Source organism: Tripterygium wilfordii, chromosome 20 (genome assembly GCF_013401445.1).
Source record: "Tripterygium wilfordii isolate XIE 37 chromosome 20, ASM1340144v1, whole genome shotgun sequence".
Classification (NCBI taxonomy): domain Eukaryota; kingdom Viridiplantae; phylum Streptophyta; class Magnoliopsida; order Celastrales; family Celastraceae; genus Tripterygium; species Tripterygium wilfordii.
The window spans coordinates 9885445-9903218 of NC_052251.1; the positions used below are offsets into that span (position 1 = coordinate 9885445).

The following is a 17774-nucleotide window of genomic DNA, read 5'->3' on the forward strand; positions in this document are numbered from 1 at the left end:
TTCTCTGTAACATCTTATTTTATTATAAGAAGCGCATCTCAAATACCCATATAATTGGGACACATAATACAAAGGATAATATGTAATTAAAGAAGGTGATCAGGAGCCTTCTCTAGTTATAATGCAAAAGAAATTATTTAAGGAATGTTAATGGTAGCTGGTTAGAGACCAACCAAACACTCCTGTTAGTTGATAAACTTAACACACATACCCAATAGCTAGAGTGGTTGTTTATGGGCATTGGAAGCCAGAGGGAAGCTGCTTTCCACAGTCATTGAGTACCAAGCTCAAATCAATGGGGACGTTCAGGTTGGTTATACCCAGATCAATTTTTTTTTTTTTTGATAAATCAGAATTTATTAGAAAGAATAGAAATTAGGGCAGCATCACATATCCTTTTACAACCACGAATAACCTTAACAAAAAAAGCACTGGAGAAAAGAAAGACACAACAGAAGGGAAAGATTCAAGGACATTAGACAAGCCATGACACCATCAAATCTTGTCTATCAACCCCTTTCTTGGCTAAGAAATCTGCCACACCATTTGCCTCTCTCCAAATATGGACAAAATTCACTACAGCAAAGACCTTAGTGAGATTAGTGATTGCATTACAATCCTGATCCATAGACCATGGATTGGAGGAACCCTTCTTGAGCCAGGAGACAGAATTGCGAGAATCAGATTCTACAATGAGTTTCACCCCATTACTTGAGCCATGAGCTACTGAGATCTCAAGGGCTTTCCTAATGGCCTTCATCTCAGCTGAAGTTGCATCAAGATTTCCTACTGGGCCTGAGAAGATACACAAGAAATTCCCAGTACTATCTCTTAAGACCCCACCAATTCCTGCCTTATCCAGCCTAGAGGAACCATCAGTATTCCATTTCAAGTAGCTAGTAGGGGGAGCAACCCAAATGGACACCGGCCTTGGAGCTTTATTAAGGAGAATCTTGAATTTCACCCCATCACTTGCTGCCATTAATTCTGGACCACTGTAAGGAATTGAAATGTTAATTGCTTTAAGTCATAGTCCATATCTGATGAATACTTAGTACAACACATTACTCCACTCTACTTCAGCATCATCAAAAACCACCTTGTTTCTTTCGGTCCATATTGTCCAAATCACAGCAGCAAATATCATGTACCAAACCCTTTTTTGATGTTGACCATGAGCAAAAGAAGGCCACTCTTTGCAGAGATTTGAGATTGAACTTGGAGGGCACCAGCTGAAACCCCACAAACTTGTAACATGATACCATAAAGAGGAGGGACCATGGCAGTGTAAAAGCAAGTGGTTGAGGGTCTCTGGAACAAGTTGGCAGAAAGGACACTGATTGACTTCCACAATCCCAAGCCTTGAAAGCTTCTCCCTGGTATTTATCTTCCCACCAAGAACTAACCACAAGAAGAACTCAACTTTGTGGGGAGCCCAACCATTCCAAACCTTGGTAAGAGAATCTTCCAGAGCTGGGAACTCATAAGTAGCTGCTGCTTGGGTGAGGGACTTAACTGTGAAAATCCCATTGCTAGCATGCCTCCAAATTATTCTATCATTCTTATAAGGGCAAATCACTATGTTGCCAATTTTGTTCAAGAGTTCATTTTCCTGCTCCTTCTCCCATTGAAATAGTTGCCTTCTCCATGGGATTGACCAATTCCATCTAACTCCATCCCACACTCCAAAACTTTCAACTGGAAAGTTGTGCAAGCTAGAAACCATATACAACCTTTGGAAGCAATCTTTCAAGGGACTAGAACCGACCCAAGTGTCCTCCCAAAATTTCACCAAATGACCATTGCCTATACTGTAAGCAAGGCCCTCCTTTATAGCTTTTTCAGTGGCTCCATCTGAGGGTGACAAAAGTTTTTGGATATTCTTCCAATTAGCAGAGATGTTATGGGAGTTGGAGGCATGCATGATGAACTCAGGGAGACTATATTTCTCTTGTAGCAAAATTTTCCAACCCACCTTGTCATTATCGGCCACTGTATTAAATCTCCATATCCATTTGAACATAAGAGCTTTGTTCTTCTCCAAAATAGAACCCACACCAGCACCACCTTTTTTCTTAGACTTTGTTACAATATCCCAGCTGATATTATGTATCCTCCTCTGGTTTTCTGTGTCCCCCCAAAGAAAATTTCTCTGAAGTTTCTCTATTTTCTGAGCCACTCCCTTAGGCATTTTGAAGAGGGACATATAGTAAATTGGCAAACTGGACAGCACTGACTTGATCAAAGTTAGCCTTCCTCCTATGGAGAGATGCTTGGCTTTCCACATGGACAGTCTTGATTCTACCTTTTTGACCACTGGATCCCACATGCTTGATCTCTTCTTGTTCCCACCAAGAGGCATACCAAGGTACTTCATAGGAAGTGACTCTGTCTGGCATTTTAAAGCAGTGGCCATACTCCTAACATTAACATCTGGAATGCCAATGCTAACTAAGGATGACTTAAAAAAGTTTACCTTCAGACCAGAGAGAAGCTCAAAGCACCGAAGTACCCTTTTCAGATTTTTCAAAACCTTTTTGTTATTGGGGCAAAAAATGATTGTATCATCTGCATATTGCAGATGTGAAATTTGGACTCCACCCTCCTTAACAGGAATCCCTTCTATCAGCCCCAATTCTTTGGCATTTTCAATCATCTGGTGCAATCCTTCAGCAGCAATTATAAAAAGGAAAGGCGACAATGGATCACCTTGTCTGATACCTCTACCTAAATTGATCTCTCTTGTACGGGAGCCATTAATAAGAAGAGCAACTTTTGCTGTAGATAAACATTCCATGACCCAACCAATCCACTTGGAACCGAACCCCATCTTGACAAGAACTGCTTCTAAGAATCCCCATTGGACTGTGTCAAAGGCTTTTTCGAAATCAATCTTAAGGATAAAACCTTGCTTTTTCTTTTTTTCAAGTGGTCTACAACTTCATTGGCCATCAATACAGAATCCATGGATTGTCTCCCTTTTATAAACCCAGATTGAACATCACTTATCACAATATTCAGCGTTTGCTTGAGTTTGCTGGATAAAGTCTTAGAGATAATCTTATAAAGGCTACTAATCAAGCTAATAGGCCTGAAGTCCTTCAATCTCTCAGCAGCACAAAGTTTAGGAATAAGAGTAATGAATGAAGAATTGATACCTTTAGGAAGCTGTCCTGTTCTGAAGAATCTACCCATCATATTCAAGATATCTGCAGCAATTGTGTCCCACATTTTTTTATAGAAACCCAGGTTAAAACCATCTGGCCCTGGAGCTTTGTTACTGTCACAGCTCCAAACAACTTGTTTGATCTCCTCGCAAGAAAAAGGAGATTCAAGGGAGTTTGCTAAAGGAGAGCTGATTCTCTTAAAACGAAGACCGTCCATATCAATTTTCTTCCAGTTATTAACTGAATACAAGGCTTGAAAATGATCAAAAACCACAGACCTAATTTCAGAGGGAGCCGTTGTTCTGCCAACTGGGCCAACTAAGCTAAAAATTTTATTACTCCTACCACGCACACTGGCTACTGTATGGAAATAGCTGGTGTTTCTATCTCCTTCTTTTATCCATTTGACTCTAGATTTTTGCCTCCACAAAGATTCTTGTTGTCTGCTAACAGACCAAAGACTAGCTATGAGATCTCTAAGGTTACTTTCCTCATTGCTGTCCAACGAACGCAACTCTTTTAGTCTTTCTAAATTGTCTAAGTCTGCTTCAATATGCTTCATTTTCTCATTGATGTTCCCAAAAATATCAGAATTCCATACCTTCAGTTTCTCTTTCAGCAACTTCAGTTTGGTGACGATGCTGTAGTCCCCCAAGTAAGAAGAACTGAAGCCAATCCAAGAAGAGCAAATGAACTTCCAGAACCCAGGGTGATCCCACCAGCAGTTTAAAAACTTGAAGGGCCGAGGTCCCCAATTGAGATCAGTAAGAGATAGAAGAAGAGGGCAGTGGTCTGATAGACCTCTGCTGAGTCCCTGCAAAACAATGTTAGGAAAAATCTATAACCATCCAGTGTCTAAGAAAGCCCTGTCTATACGACTCATGCTTCTTTTATTTCTCCAAGTGTATCTTCTACCGTGAAGAGGAAGCTCCACCAGGTTGCAAGAGTTAAGAAAATCACCAAAGAGACTCATTCCCCTTGTGGTGTGCTCTCCTCCCAAATGATCACCAGGGCAAAGCACTTCATTGAAGTCACCCCAAACTAGCCATGGAACCATGCTTGTGGACTTAATAGAGGAGATCTCATCCCACTGCTTTAGCCTCAGACGCTCAGAGTTATGACCATAAATGGAAGCTATTACACATCTGAGCTTCAAGCTTTGAATAATTCCTTCCAAGATGATATACCTGTCCCCAATAATTGCATTATGCATCTCAAAATAATTAGAGCTCCAAATACAAATAATTCCACCGGAGAGGCCTACTGCATCACAAGCTTTCCAATCAAAACCATCAGAGCCCCATATTGATCTTACCAAATTGGAATCCACATCAGAGATCTTTGTTTCAAGCAGACAAATGACATCAATATTCTTTTCTCTAATCCAGCGTTGGACTGCCCTCCTCTTGATAGAACTACCCACTCCTCTAATATTCCAAGAAATAAAGTTGGTCATTGAGATAAAAAGGACCTAAACTCAAGGAAACGAGATAGATGCCTAGGGTTTCTGTTGAGTTTCACCCCATTCTCTATCTTCACATTCCACCATCTGCTGAATGTCCCCCTCAATCACATCATCACTGCCACGGCCACTCAAACCAATTGCCTTTGCCAGTTCCCAAGTTTTCCTAGCTTCTTTCCTTGAAGTGCTTTCTCCATTGCCTGAGTTCATACTGCCATTGCTTATGTGATCTCCACTTCTGATTTCATTTGGAGTGCATATAATCCTATTTCTATTGGCTATTCCTTCATCAGAGATGGAAATTCCAGCAATTTTATCATTCTCGACCTCATGAATGATGTTACTCAAATGCCTGATCTTCCTCTTCGTTGGTTTCTGACGCTGAGCAAGCATTAGACCATATTTTAGAGAGGATTGAGGGCACCTAGATTTTTTTCTCACCAGTCTCCTTTTAGCGCCTTTTTTTCGACCCAAAGACTCTTCCACCTCCTTTGAATAACTAATCGTCTCCGGCCTTAGCAGGCAATCAGTCTCGCCAAGATCAGTCGAGAGAGGACTCCTATCCTCCGTGTGAGCAATTTTGGATTTCTTTCCTATTTGTTTTCGTCTTTTTTTCCCTTTAAGTCTACCACTTCCATGGTCACTTTCATTGGGCCTTATTACATCTACCACCCCTTTAGACGTTTCTTTGGGTCTAGTGCAAATCACTGGCCCATTCAAGGAAATTGTCTCACCCACTTCTTCCAAAATGTAGCCCAGCCCATAGGCCCTAGTCCCGCCGTTCTTGACAGTCTGTATAGGGTTGAACGAGTCACCTTCGTACACAATTTGAAGAGAGAGCTCAGTGCCTTTGTCTGCTTCCACCTTTGCCACCTTATCCTTGTTCAAAAAATGATGCCTCTGTGTCAGATTATCAGGTCTATCACCCTCAGTCATAGCAGCTGTACCTTTAAATTTTGAATTTGAATTCTGCCTTTTGCCCGTTGGGGTTGTATTCCGGCCAGTCCTGCCGGTGTCGCTTTCAACCGACGAACTCTGTAGACAAAAAATTTCTTTAGCTGCATATGGGTTGTTTCTTTTTCCTATTTGCATTTTCCGGTCACCATTCTTTTCAACCCTTGGCCTATTGATGCCGGAAGAGCTTCCGATGGAGAGTTGTTGCATGTCCATATCTTCATCTTCGGCATCCTTCAGACTATCAAACCTTCCAGAGTTGGAGTTTTTGAAACTCTCTATCTCCGCCAACCACTCCTTCCAATCTTTACATTCCCCACCTTTCTTCTGATCGCTCCCATCATAAATACGACTGCACCAAGGACCGTCGGAGGGTTCTTCCACAATTTTGACAGGGTAAATATCTCCATCAACTGAGAGGTTTATGGTTAGGCATATAGGATCCTTGCTTGGTGTGGAAATGAGGACTTTAGCCACATCCAAACGTTGTTTGCGAGCAGTTGCATGGTCTATAGAAACAGCATTCCCAATGGTATCCCCAATCATCATGAAAAGACCATTGTTCCAAGCATGCAATGGTATACCCTTGCACCTAAGCCAGACATATCTTTCTTTGTAGACATCTTTGGCCTGCCAAGGATTTATTTGTTCAAAATAGTCTTCAATCCAATCCGTTTTGGTTGCAACTGCTGTAGACATTTCTTCACTTGTACGAAAAGTCAGAAGCACCATTTTCCCTCCCATTGGTATAATCTCACAATTGATCTTGCTATTTGTCGTGCACCTCTTTTTGATTTGTTGAATGGAATCACAATGCCATAGGGTTCCTACAGCAGATCTCTCCAACCATTCTTTGTCCTTGGGAACTGCAAAATATTCCACATACACTTCACCTTCGCTGGTTTTCGGATCTTCAGCTTTTCTACTGGTTTCTCCTTTATCCTCAATGTTTTTCTTCGTAGCCATCTTCTCTACCTCTCCTTTCTTTTTTTGACTATAATCCTCTTTAACAACATCAGCATAGCGTCTCCCTTGGACCTGTTGCGTTGCTCTATATTCTTGGTTCAACTTCATTCCAACCTTGGTCATAGACTTCTGTTGGGGATTGCGAAGGGTAAGACCCTGTTTGAGATCAAACTTTACCCTGTTTGCCCGTATCTTGTAAGTACCTATCCACATTCCTCGCAAGCTATTCAGAATCACCTCCGCGTTCTCCATCCTGCTGAATGTGACAAAGCCAAATCTGATACCCTTCCTATTTAACTTAGCCGGTACGTAAACGTCTTCCACACTTCCGTGGTAGGAAAAAGCTCTCTTCAAGGCATATGCATCCCAGTCTTGGGGAAAATTCTCAAAGTAGAATTTTGGCGGCGATACGAACTTGTTTTGGTTAGGGTCATAATGATGGCTGAGGATATGCTGTTGATAATAAAGACTAGAGTTATGTGGGTTGGTGTTTTGGCCCTGTGTTTGATGAGGAGTGTTCTGGGTCAAGTGATGTTTGTTGGCTGGGTTTATTGGGTTGGATCTTTGGGTTTGGTGGCTGTTGTTTGCAGGATGGTGGTTTGGCCAGTGTTTCACGGTAGTCGGAAGAGGAGACGGTGGTAGGAGGCCGCGGGTGACTTGGTGGAGGCTTGGCCAGTGTTGTTCCATGATTCACCTAAGAATAACTAATTAATTAAATAACTGATCAACTGTCAAACTTAATTTCATCATAAGTACGTACGTAATTCCTGCTTTCATAGTTCTGTATCTTGAACTAGACATCTCTTGTGTTAATTAATTGATACCCAGATCAACTTTAATGGCTGTGCAAAGGCAAAGAGCAGCTTCAAGATCAACTAAATCTCCAATGAGGCTGCAACATGGTTCAACTGGTGGTTTTCCAATCACAATCCCAAGCAACCCTTTCAAAACATTAGCACATACACCCAACTTTAGGGTATCTTTTGGGCATGTGGCCACTGCTGGTGGTGGGCTGCTCTGGTCTGGTGCTGGCGCTGGTGCTGGTGCTGGTGGGAAAGTGGAGTTGACAAAAGTGAAGGAAACAATTAGGTTAAGGAAGAGGAAAAGAGAAGTTGAGGCTACAGCCTTTGAAGCCATTTCTCAAAGATCACAATTCTTGTATGGAGATTACCGTGTATGTGAATGATGTAAATGACCAACTTTGGGTTGGGTTTTATAGATGGAGATTGAGTACCATTATTAAGAAGTAAAAAAACACGTGAGTTTATTGGATTTAAAGCATAACATGTACACGTTGGCTTGTATTTATATCTATATCAAAGTCAAAGAAAGCTAGAGAATTTTTGAGAGTCAATAAATAAGTAATTTAGTGTGCGTGGAAGCGAGTTAGGTTGGCGGTTCGAGTTTAAAGACAATCCAACTGTCTTGTAGACATGTTGAGATGAGAAATTCTCGGTTTAAAAAAAAGATTAAGTTAGTTATCTGGTTTTTAGTTTCTAGTTGAGACTATTAATGAGGATTTTTACTGTTTTTGGAGTTGGGAGAAGCACCCTTTAGCTAGCTAGGCAGCCCCTAATGTGGTTTAGATGGGTTGCGCAAGTCCCATAGACTGGAATTTAGAGCTTATCACCCGGCTGGACCGAGCTCCCACCCGTCCGGACCGTGGAATGGGGTTTAGTGATGGCAATCCTTATGGGAGGTAGGGAGGTGAAGACGATAAAAAACAATTTGTAAGGTATTAGCAGAGGATCAGTGCTTGGAGTTCACACATGAATTCACACTAATACTGTACCAGTAATTTTAGTTTTAGAGTTCGCACTTCCGTTGGTCGGCGTGAAGGAAGAAGAAAAGAGAAGAGAAGAGAGAAAATAAGGAGGAAGAAGAAAGAAGAAGAGAGCGTGTGTTATTTTATAATACAAGGATTTTTTGTAAGTTTACAACATTTATCCTTATTTCTATACGTCTTATTGACTTGTCCTTATTGGAATACAACTGTTTACGATGGAATTCGACTGTTACGAACAAATAAGATTAGAGATGTGTGCAGGAACAAACCTCTTGGAACAAAGTCCCAAAAACGGGTGTAAACACAAGACAGAGAATAGCCTCCAAGGGGTGCAAGCACATGAGGGGAAAATATGGAAAAAAATGACTAATTCGATTAAAAACAACGAAACAGAAATTACATGCTCTGTTTGAGTCTTTGATTGATCAGACCTTGTAAAATCTAAAATCTAGGCTTATATACATGTTATCTACAAAACTATTAACAATGATATCTACAATCGGATACATTGATTCATTGCCAAGTGTCCCACGTTTTCTCAACCGCTTAGCAATGTAGAATAACTGTTTCCTTTCTGCCCGACACTTGTCCTCCAAGTCCTAATATTGCACTGTTTCTATTGAACCATGCATCCCACGTCGACCACTCTCCTTTACACGTAGAGATACTTGTGTAACTGCTATTGTCGCTTATTTTGGTCGTTTGCCAGTTGTTTGATTGACCTTCCTCGCTCAAGCTCCCAACTCGTCCAATGTTATTGTTGTGTGTATTTTTATATGTAACAACTAACTTATTTTGTCTTTTGTAAAAAGCTCTTTGCAGTATTGATTCGGGCTGTGTGTCATATTGGCTCACAGACTGCATTCTTTAGGGACCCAAAAAGGGCTTGGACTGAATTAACCATTTGGATCCAGAAAATGATAAAGACCCTAGCAACATCCATTTCAAAAGTATCTTAGCAATGTGTCATCATTTTGTGTTTTATTTTATTTTTCCCTTTGTCGCCCTTAAAAGTATTCAAGTAATTTTGAAGAAAAAAAGAAAAAAATGGGTATGTTCAATATCAATAAAAGAATAATACTGAAGACACTCAAAAAGTGATTCTCATTTAATGTGGAATGTTGGATGTGAAGTGGATCCTATATATGTATTTTTAATCAATGGTTAAAAAAACACGTGAGTTTATTGGATTTAAAGCATAACATGTACACGTTGGCTTGTATTTATATCTATATCAAAGTCAAAGAAAGCCAGAAAATTGAAAAAAAAAAAAAAGAACCTCAAAACAGGCTAGCTGTCTAAGACAGCTATAGAGAATTTTTGAGAGCCAATAAATAAGTAATTTAGTGTTCATGGAAGCTACATTTCAGAACTTCACGCCCCTATATATATTAATAATATCGTTCACACTCTACATGCGTAAGATAGTTTTATTTTTAGATTTCATTTTAATAGTAATGATTTTTTTAACACAATATATTGAATTATTGTGTTTTTTCAATCACAAAAACATTAAGTAGCTTAGTTGGTATGAGTACTAGTCTTAAGTTTTATTATTGATAAAAATATTTTAAAAAAAATTCATAGACAGATATTTCCGTGCGGGTCAGGGATCCACGTGGATCCGTGGGTTGTAACGTAGCGGGAACGGGGGTTAAATGTTGTCATGCCTACTTAAAACGGATGATGTCATGAGTATAGAGAAAATGTGGGAGAAGAGGCGCGATGCTTATGCTTTAGCTTTAGGATTATGTGATTTTTTGAAATGAAGAGGGGGCATTATAGCTGATTCAATGAGTTTTGTCCTTATTAATAAAAAAATTTTGGTTGTCTTCATTGGAACATATGTTTTCAATTTTGTCCTTACTGATAATTGCCCATTCTTAAAATTTAAAAATGCGAATGAGTTTTTGTTTGGCAAGTTTGAGGCTGGTCAACAAGCCCATTGGATGGGCATGAGATTCTCAATTGCTAGACTTGGGCAACAAAGTGAGGCCCAAAACCCATATCAGGCCGGGCCTGAGTGCACCATATGGCCCTTAATGCTTGGAAAAACCCTACCATGATCACCAGTAGACTGAAGTGAAATTATCAGAAATCCACACCCCTATATATTCTAACAATATTATCCTCCTTGAGTTATCTGGTTTTCGAGGATACATCAAGCTCGCACGAGTTTGTTCTTCATGAGCCCAGCTACTAATGTCCGAAGCCCAACTCTCTGGACAAATCCAACTACTACAAACCGAAGCCCAATTCACTGGGCTCATGAAAAAGTCTTGATATATTTAGGGGATGCACTATAATAAAGCAGTCCGGAATATTCCGTTGCAATTAAATTCTGTAACGGAAAAAAAAAATCAGTTGCCAAAACCCTCGTCGCAAAAATTAGTGACAGATTTTTGCAATGGAACTTTAGCGGTGGAAGTTGCGGCAGACATTATATATGCGACGGAAAATTAGGGTGACGGAATTTCCATAGTATGAACCAAAAGTGTAAGCTAATTTTGTGAACACATAATACAATTGTTGTAATAAACCACAACAAAAGTGGAGTCTACACATTTGCTGTGAGACCCACCGCATCTATAGTTGAAAATAAAATTCACAAAATTGGTTCACATTTTTGGTTCAGATATATATGGTGAGTCGGTTGATAATTTAGATTCTTTAGATACTCGTACAACATCTACATTCACAAATAAATCTCGTCTTTATACAATTATACATATAATTTTTCTCAAGTGCAAACCTTCGTAACTTATAAAATACAGACATCAGCTTTTTTGTGTGCATAATAACAACATCAAATCCTTCAATACAAACAACAAATCATATTCGATTTAGTTTTCTTAGATGTAATTTTTAATTCTAATCCTCTTGGTGTCTTTTACATATACTTTTATTATTATTATCATTGCACAAGGAAGTGCCTTTTACTATTGTAATCCTAGGCACATGTTTTTCTTATTAAAATAACATTGTATTAAAAAAAAGTAAAATAAAATTGTAAAAAATAGAACGTGTAGCATTACAAGTACTTATGTAGCGATCATCCATGGGCATTTGGATTGGCTAGGACAATCAAGAATGCATTAGGATTTATGGTAACTTATGTAGCGATCACAAAGATCCTAGCATATGGCATTTATGTCTAGGTAACTCCGGTATTAATTGCAAGAAGCTTGTCTCAAATTGGACATGGGCATTTGTCTCAATTTGCATCATGGTAATCGAACCTAGATGGTAGCTAAGCATCAAGATTTAATTATCAATAAAGAATAGCTAATTAACACTTGACATAGCATAGATAAACTAATAATCAAACCAAATTTATTTAGATACAATAGAGTGGATCCATCATCACCCTAGTAAGAGGATTAGTTCCTCATACTAGGTTTACATCACCAACAATTGATCTCACAAAATTCTAGAAAGAATATGTGAGCAAATTGCTGTAAAAGAGAAAATAAAACTCAAGAACTCACTCCTTGATTTCTTTCTCCTCTTCCTCCTTGATTTCTTCTCCTCTTTCCTCTCTAATTTCTTCTCTGGTTTTTGTGATGTCTTTCATCAATGTTTTCCGTCTCTATTTATAGAAGAAAAAAAACGACGAAGAAATAATATAATTACTATTCATCATGCGACTTTACATATATTACTGTTCATGAATAGTAAATATTACTATACATTCTGCGACTTTTATGTATTACTATTCATGAATAGTAATGTTACTATGCACTTTACGACTTATATATATAACAGAATACAAAGTCAAACAAAACTAAGATTGTTTATGGAATAAAGCCTGACCTGAAATATGAGTTATATGTTTTTGGGCCTAAAAATATAGAAATAAATATAAAGTGATTAAAAAAAATGACATTTGTACTTTTAATTGTGTAATAATCACTTTACGCCCAAATTATATGACAAATGTTCATGATAATTTATCATTTAAAGTGTATATTTGAACATTTATCACAACCCCCAACCAGCTTATTGCTAGTCCCTAGTAATTGAAGCGCTCAAACAATTCATGTCATATATGTAAATAATCCAATTATCTCATAAGTATGAATATATGCAAGAATCTACCAACCACCATCACTAGAAGCAATCATTCTGACTAAATCTCATACCACCCATTCTATCTTAGCGTGATGTGTAGTGCGTAGCGAATTTAACATAAATACGTGGCTTTAATTTAATCTTAACACAAATATTGCAATATCACAAGAATCATCAGACTCAATGAATAATTAATATCAAGGGATTTTATTTATTGACTTTTCATTTTTTTTTTATATATATATAATATTATGTGACTTGTGCAATGCTCAGTCTCATTAAGCTTTCTAAATGACCCTTGTAACAAGCGTTCAACCAATGACTCCCAATCCAGTTGGCTCAGGGCATTAGGTGTAAAGACACCCCAACGGGTTTAATAACTCGAGTCAAAAAGGCTACAAAACTTCGCTTGTCACATGGGTTGATGTCTTGATTTTTCTACCTTTTTACGCGAACACTCACTGCTTACTGAGGCAAGAGGCCCGGTTACTCAGCAGAAAAACTTACAAACACTCCCATTTATTCATAATGTACTCTCTTTTTTTTTTTTTTTTTTTTTTCTTTTTAATATAAATATGAATATATACATGTATCCCAAGATATTAATATTCAAAGAATTCTAATTCAACTCAAGAAAATCACAGTATTCATAATTAATCTTAAATATCATACCTCACAAATATGTAATTCTGTGCAATTGATCCAATTATTAAATAGAATAGGTGAGACAAAACTAAAGTCAGAAAAAAAAAATCCACAAGTGATTATGGGTATTCAACTCAAATTGTTATCCACACTTCAGAGATATTCAGACCAATTTAGAAATATGATAAGAACATGACTTCCAAATCACAATTATTTATTTATTTTTTTTAGCAATCATTAAACAGAATAGATATTTAACAAACAAACGGTTCTAAGACTCAATATTCCCAAAGCACCGTAAACAAACGGAATTTGTCTCAACACCAGGATCCTTGAGACTGGATGCTAGGTTACTATCAACCTAACTAAAGAGATGTACCCCGTAGCAAGGGCAAAAGGCTAACAAGGCCTTACAATAGGTTGTCATTCTCTAAGAGTTTCTGGTCGGCTCAATAAAACCCAAGCCAAGGTCAACAGTCCTTTGTATCTCCACTTTGGGGCTTTACAATTATGGACATTTCGTCCAGTCCATGCTTAGGACTCCCAAATACCTTATCGGTGGTTGTTTCCTGGACAAACTACTAATTACTTAGCTGGTTGAGTTGGCATCCCTCTAAGAGATCAACTACAAGTGTTTCAAGCTTGCACCTAAGGTAGCACAGCACTTGCCTCCTCTAGCTACCATTTTTTTTTTTTTTTTTTTTTTTTAAATATCAAACCAATTCCTCCCCCTCTTAAAATCTGACATTGTCCTCAATGGGAAAAGAAAAATAAAATAGAAAATAAAAATAAAAATAAAAAAAAAATAAAAAAAAATAAAAAAAAAAAAAAGAAAATTTGAAAGGTACATATGCAAAGCTATGGTTCAGAAAAATACAACCTGACACAAAAACAATTCTGACCGCTGGATGGCTATGTTTTCACTTTCGTATCATATCCATGAGTGCGGCCATCATGTGCTCCAGTCTGTGTTGTCCATCCTCTAGTGTTTGTAGCCCCATCTCTAGCCGGGCTATTGCTGCACTTATGTGATCTGATTGTGGAGACACTGCAACTCCTGATGAGGAATCTCCAGGTGGTGATGTTGAGGGAGCTTCTTTGGTCTGCTTCTGTCTAGCAGAAGTTGTTTTCAAATGGCTGATGCTCTGACGCCATGTCCATTTTTCCAGCATGGTGACCTGATAACCCAAAGATGCTTGAGGCCGAGGAGGTCGAATGCTTTTGAACAAAAGCAACCTTGTGATAAGCCGTGGGAAAAATAACTTCCCCACCTTTTTTGGCTTATTCTCAACAACATATTTGGCTTTGCAGATCATGGCCAGATAGATCTTTCCAATATCAAACCAACACCCTTTATACATATAGTATAAAACAGAGAGGAATTTTCCCCGTCGTTCTTGCTCATGGCCTATAGGACAAAGATTTTTCCTAATAGCATCATCCAACAACCACATCTTTGATGGCAAGTAGGCGCGGCGTGCAGCGTTATTGTGTTTATTCATCTTTCCACCGCACATATCATCAATCATTTTTTGCTTTGATGCATAGATTGGTTGTCGAGATCCAGTGGGCTCATCATCTGTTGGTGGATACCCTAAGCAGCAACACAGATCTGCTGTTGTGAATTGAACTTTCACACCAGCAATGATAACCTGATAAACCAGTTGATCCCTAGTCCGCTCGCTTCGTGGTAACTCGATGAGAGTGTGATAGAAAGAGCGAATGATCTGAGGATACACCAGTAAGTTATTTTCTGGATCTGGATCTACGAGAAACAACAAAGAATGCTCCCTCAAGTAGTTCATCGCCCATCTGTTGATGGCTTCTCGTTGTATCGTTTTGTCAATTTGACACTCCGGAATTATTTCAGCTGTATTGAACAACGCAAGCCTGGACTGCAATTGTGATACGATGGTGCGTGGTCGCCTCGGCATGGCTTCTGATCTCTGTTAAAGAGAAAACACACTCTTGCCAGAAAATGAGTGAGATGAAGATGAAAACTGATCGAGACAATAAAGAAAGAAATTCGTGGTGCTTGTCACATCAGTACTCACTTTACTGTCACGCTTTGCGGCTCATTATCACACTCGAGGATGACTTTTTTTTTCTCTTTTGTTTTTTTTTTTTTTTTTAAATCAGATAATATATAAAAAATAAAATAAAATAAAATAAAATAAAGAAAGAAAAAAAATAGATGAAAAAGAAATATGGGTTGCCTCCCATAAGCGCTGTATTTATCGTCTGGGCAAGACGGAGTGTTCCCAACACTCAATTACCTGGATCTTGGAGAGTAATGTCTGGGCAAGACAAAGTGTTCTCACCAGCTGCATTGTAATGAAAATTCAACTTTTTTATTACCCAGAATGCTTTATGCTCGAGCTCCATAAGAAGATGGCTACCCTTGCTAAAAATCAAACGATATGGAGACATGCCAATTGGAGTTTTGTATGCAGTGCGATATGCCCAAAGAGCATCATTCAATTTTATACTCCAGTCAGTTCTTTTGATATTCACAGTCTTCTCCAAAATTCGTTTAATTTCACCATGAGGAATATCAACTGGGCAGATTGTCGAGTCAACCATTAGAGAATGATGGTGGAAAGGCCAAAATGAAATTTTTTTTTTTAAAATTTTTTTTTATTTTTACTTTTTATGCAAGGTGAACTTGTAGTTTTTTTTTTTTTCAACAAAATTAAAAGAGTTAATATACACAAAATAAAATAAAAAAAATTAATATAAAAGACAGTAAAATGGGGCATAAAGGCCAACCATAAGTATTAACAGAAATAAAAAGTTATAGTAGGCGGCTTAGCCGACCATATAAGTATATATGTACAGGTGGGGCAGTGTAAAGCCAACCACAAATATAAATAATACTATATAAATAAATAAATGAATAAATGAATAAATGTTAGTAAGTTAGTAAATGTTTGTGACAGTTATTATAAACAGATATAGGCGGTAGCAGTAGAACCAGCCAATAATATATAGTTAGATGGGGCGGTAAAGCCATCCACAAAAAAAATAAAAATAAATAAATAAATAAAATGAAATGAAAAATGAAAAACCTTCCATTAAGGAGGTGTAGTATACTAATATTAATATATACATATATACATATATACAAGAGTTAGATAACAATATATTAAATCAGTCCCCGGCAACGGCGCCAAAAACTTGATGTGGGGTTTAGTACCCGCTAAAAGTATAGCGATTATAAACCCAAATTATACTAGCAAGTGCACGAATCAATTGTAGTATAGAAGTGGCAAATACGAGTGTCGTACCCACAGGGACTGAATATTAAATATCTGCAATTCAAACTCTTGTAATTTTCAATGGAAACAAAATAAACAAGGATTAATACAAATAAACAAACACTAGGGATCCGATTTCACCAACTCTATTGTATTTAAATTATTTAGCCGACAATTATCATTTCATTCATGCATGTCAAAGATCAAGTCCCCTAATTTATGTAATAGTCATGGGCATCTGACTTACCACGTCTATTCTCAATTGCAACCATCCATGGGCATTTGGATTGGCTAGGACAATCAAGAATGCATTAGGATTTATGGTAACTTATGTAGCGATCACAAAGATCCTAGCATATGGCATTTATGTCTAGGTAACTCCGGTATTAATTGCAAGAAGCTTGTCTCAAATTGGACATGGGCATTTGTCTCAATTTGCATCATGGTAATCGAACCTAGATGGTAGCTAAGCATCAAGATTTAATTATCAATAAAGAATAGCTAATTAACACTTGACATAGCATAGATAAACTAATAATCAAACCAAATTTATTTAGATACAATAGAGTGGATCCATCATCACCCTAGTAAGAGGATTAGTTCCTCATACTAGGTTTACATCACCAACAATTGATCTCACAAAATTCTAGAAAGAATATGTGAGCAAATTGCTGTAAAAGAGAAAATAAAACTCAAGAACTCACTCCTTGATTTCTTTCTCCTCTTCCTCCTTGATTTCTTCTCCTCTTTCCTCTCTAATTTCTTCTCTGGTTTTTGTGATGTCTTTCATCAATGTTTTCCGTCTCTATTTATAGAAGAAAAAAAACGACGAAGAAATAATATAATTACTATTCATCATGCGACTTTACATATATTACTGTTCATGAATAGTAAATATTACTATACATTCTGCGACTTTTATGTATTACTATTCATGAATAGTAATGTTACTATGCACTTTACGACTTATATATATAACAGAATACAAAGTCAAACAAAACTAAGATTGTTTATGGAATAAAGCCTGACCTGAAATATGAGTTATATGTTTTTGGGCCTAAAAATATAGAAATAAATATAAAGTGATTAAAAAAAATGACATTTGTACTTTTAATTGTGTAATAATCACTTTACGCCCAAATTATATGACAAATGTTCATGATAATTTATCATTTAAAGTGTATAAAATACAGACATCAGCTTTTTTGTGTGCATAATAACAACATCAAATCCTTCAATACAAACAACAAATCATATTCGATTTAGTTTTCTTAGATGTAATTTTTAATTCTAATCCTCTTGGTGTCTTTTACATATACTTTTATTATTATTATCATTGCACAAGGAAGTGCCTTTTACTATTGTAATCCTAGGCACATGTTTTTCTTATTAAAATAACATTGTATTAAAAAAAAGTAAAATAAAATTGTAAAAAATAGAACGTGTAGCATTACAAGTACTTAAAA

The 17774-nt window shown here is 37.4% G+C and overlaps 1 protein-coding gene across 2 annotated transcripts; it reads right to left on the reverse strand.

The window, feature by feature from the left end:
- Positions 1-7721, reverse strand: LOC119986715 (14 kDa proline-rich protein DC2.15-like). Of its 2 annotated transcripts, none has more exons than XM_038831386.1 (2): positions 7378-7721; positions 1-324 (listed from the first exon to the last, which is right to left on the reverse strand). In XM_038831386.1, exons 1-2 carry the CDS (start codon positions 7684-7686, stop codon positions 232-234), a joined length of 402 nt encoding a protein of 133 aa, XP_038687314.1. In that variant the 5' UTR covers positions 7687-7721; the 3' UTR covers positions 1-231. The 2 variants fall into 2 exon arrangements, with proteins under 2 accessions (XP_038687314.1, XP_038687315.1); XM_038831387.1 differs by having other exon boundaries at positions 1-320; positions 7374-7721.
- Positions 7722-17774: the final 10053 nt, after the last annotated feature.

Bases quoted from the DNA above. Each gene is read 5' to 3' on its own strand.
- LOC119986715 (XM_038831386.1), bottom strand. From the start codon at position 7,686: ATGGCTTCAAAGGCTGTAGCCTCAACTTCTCTTTTCCTCTTCCTTAAC. The intron at 325-7,377 runs CTGGGTATCAAT...AAAAAAATTGAT, and splicing joins GCACAGCCATTAAAGTTGAT to CTGGGTATAACCAACCTGAA.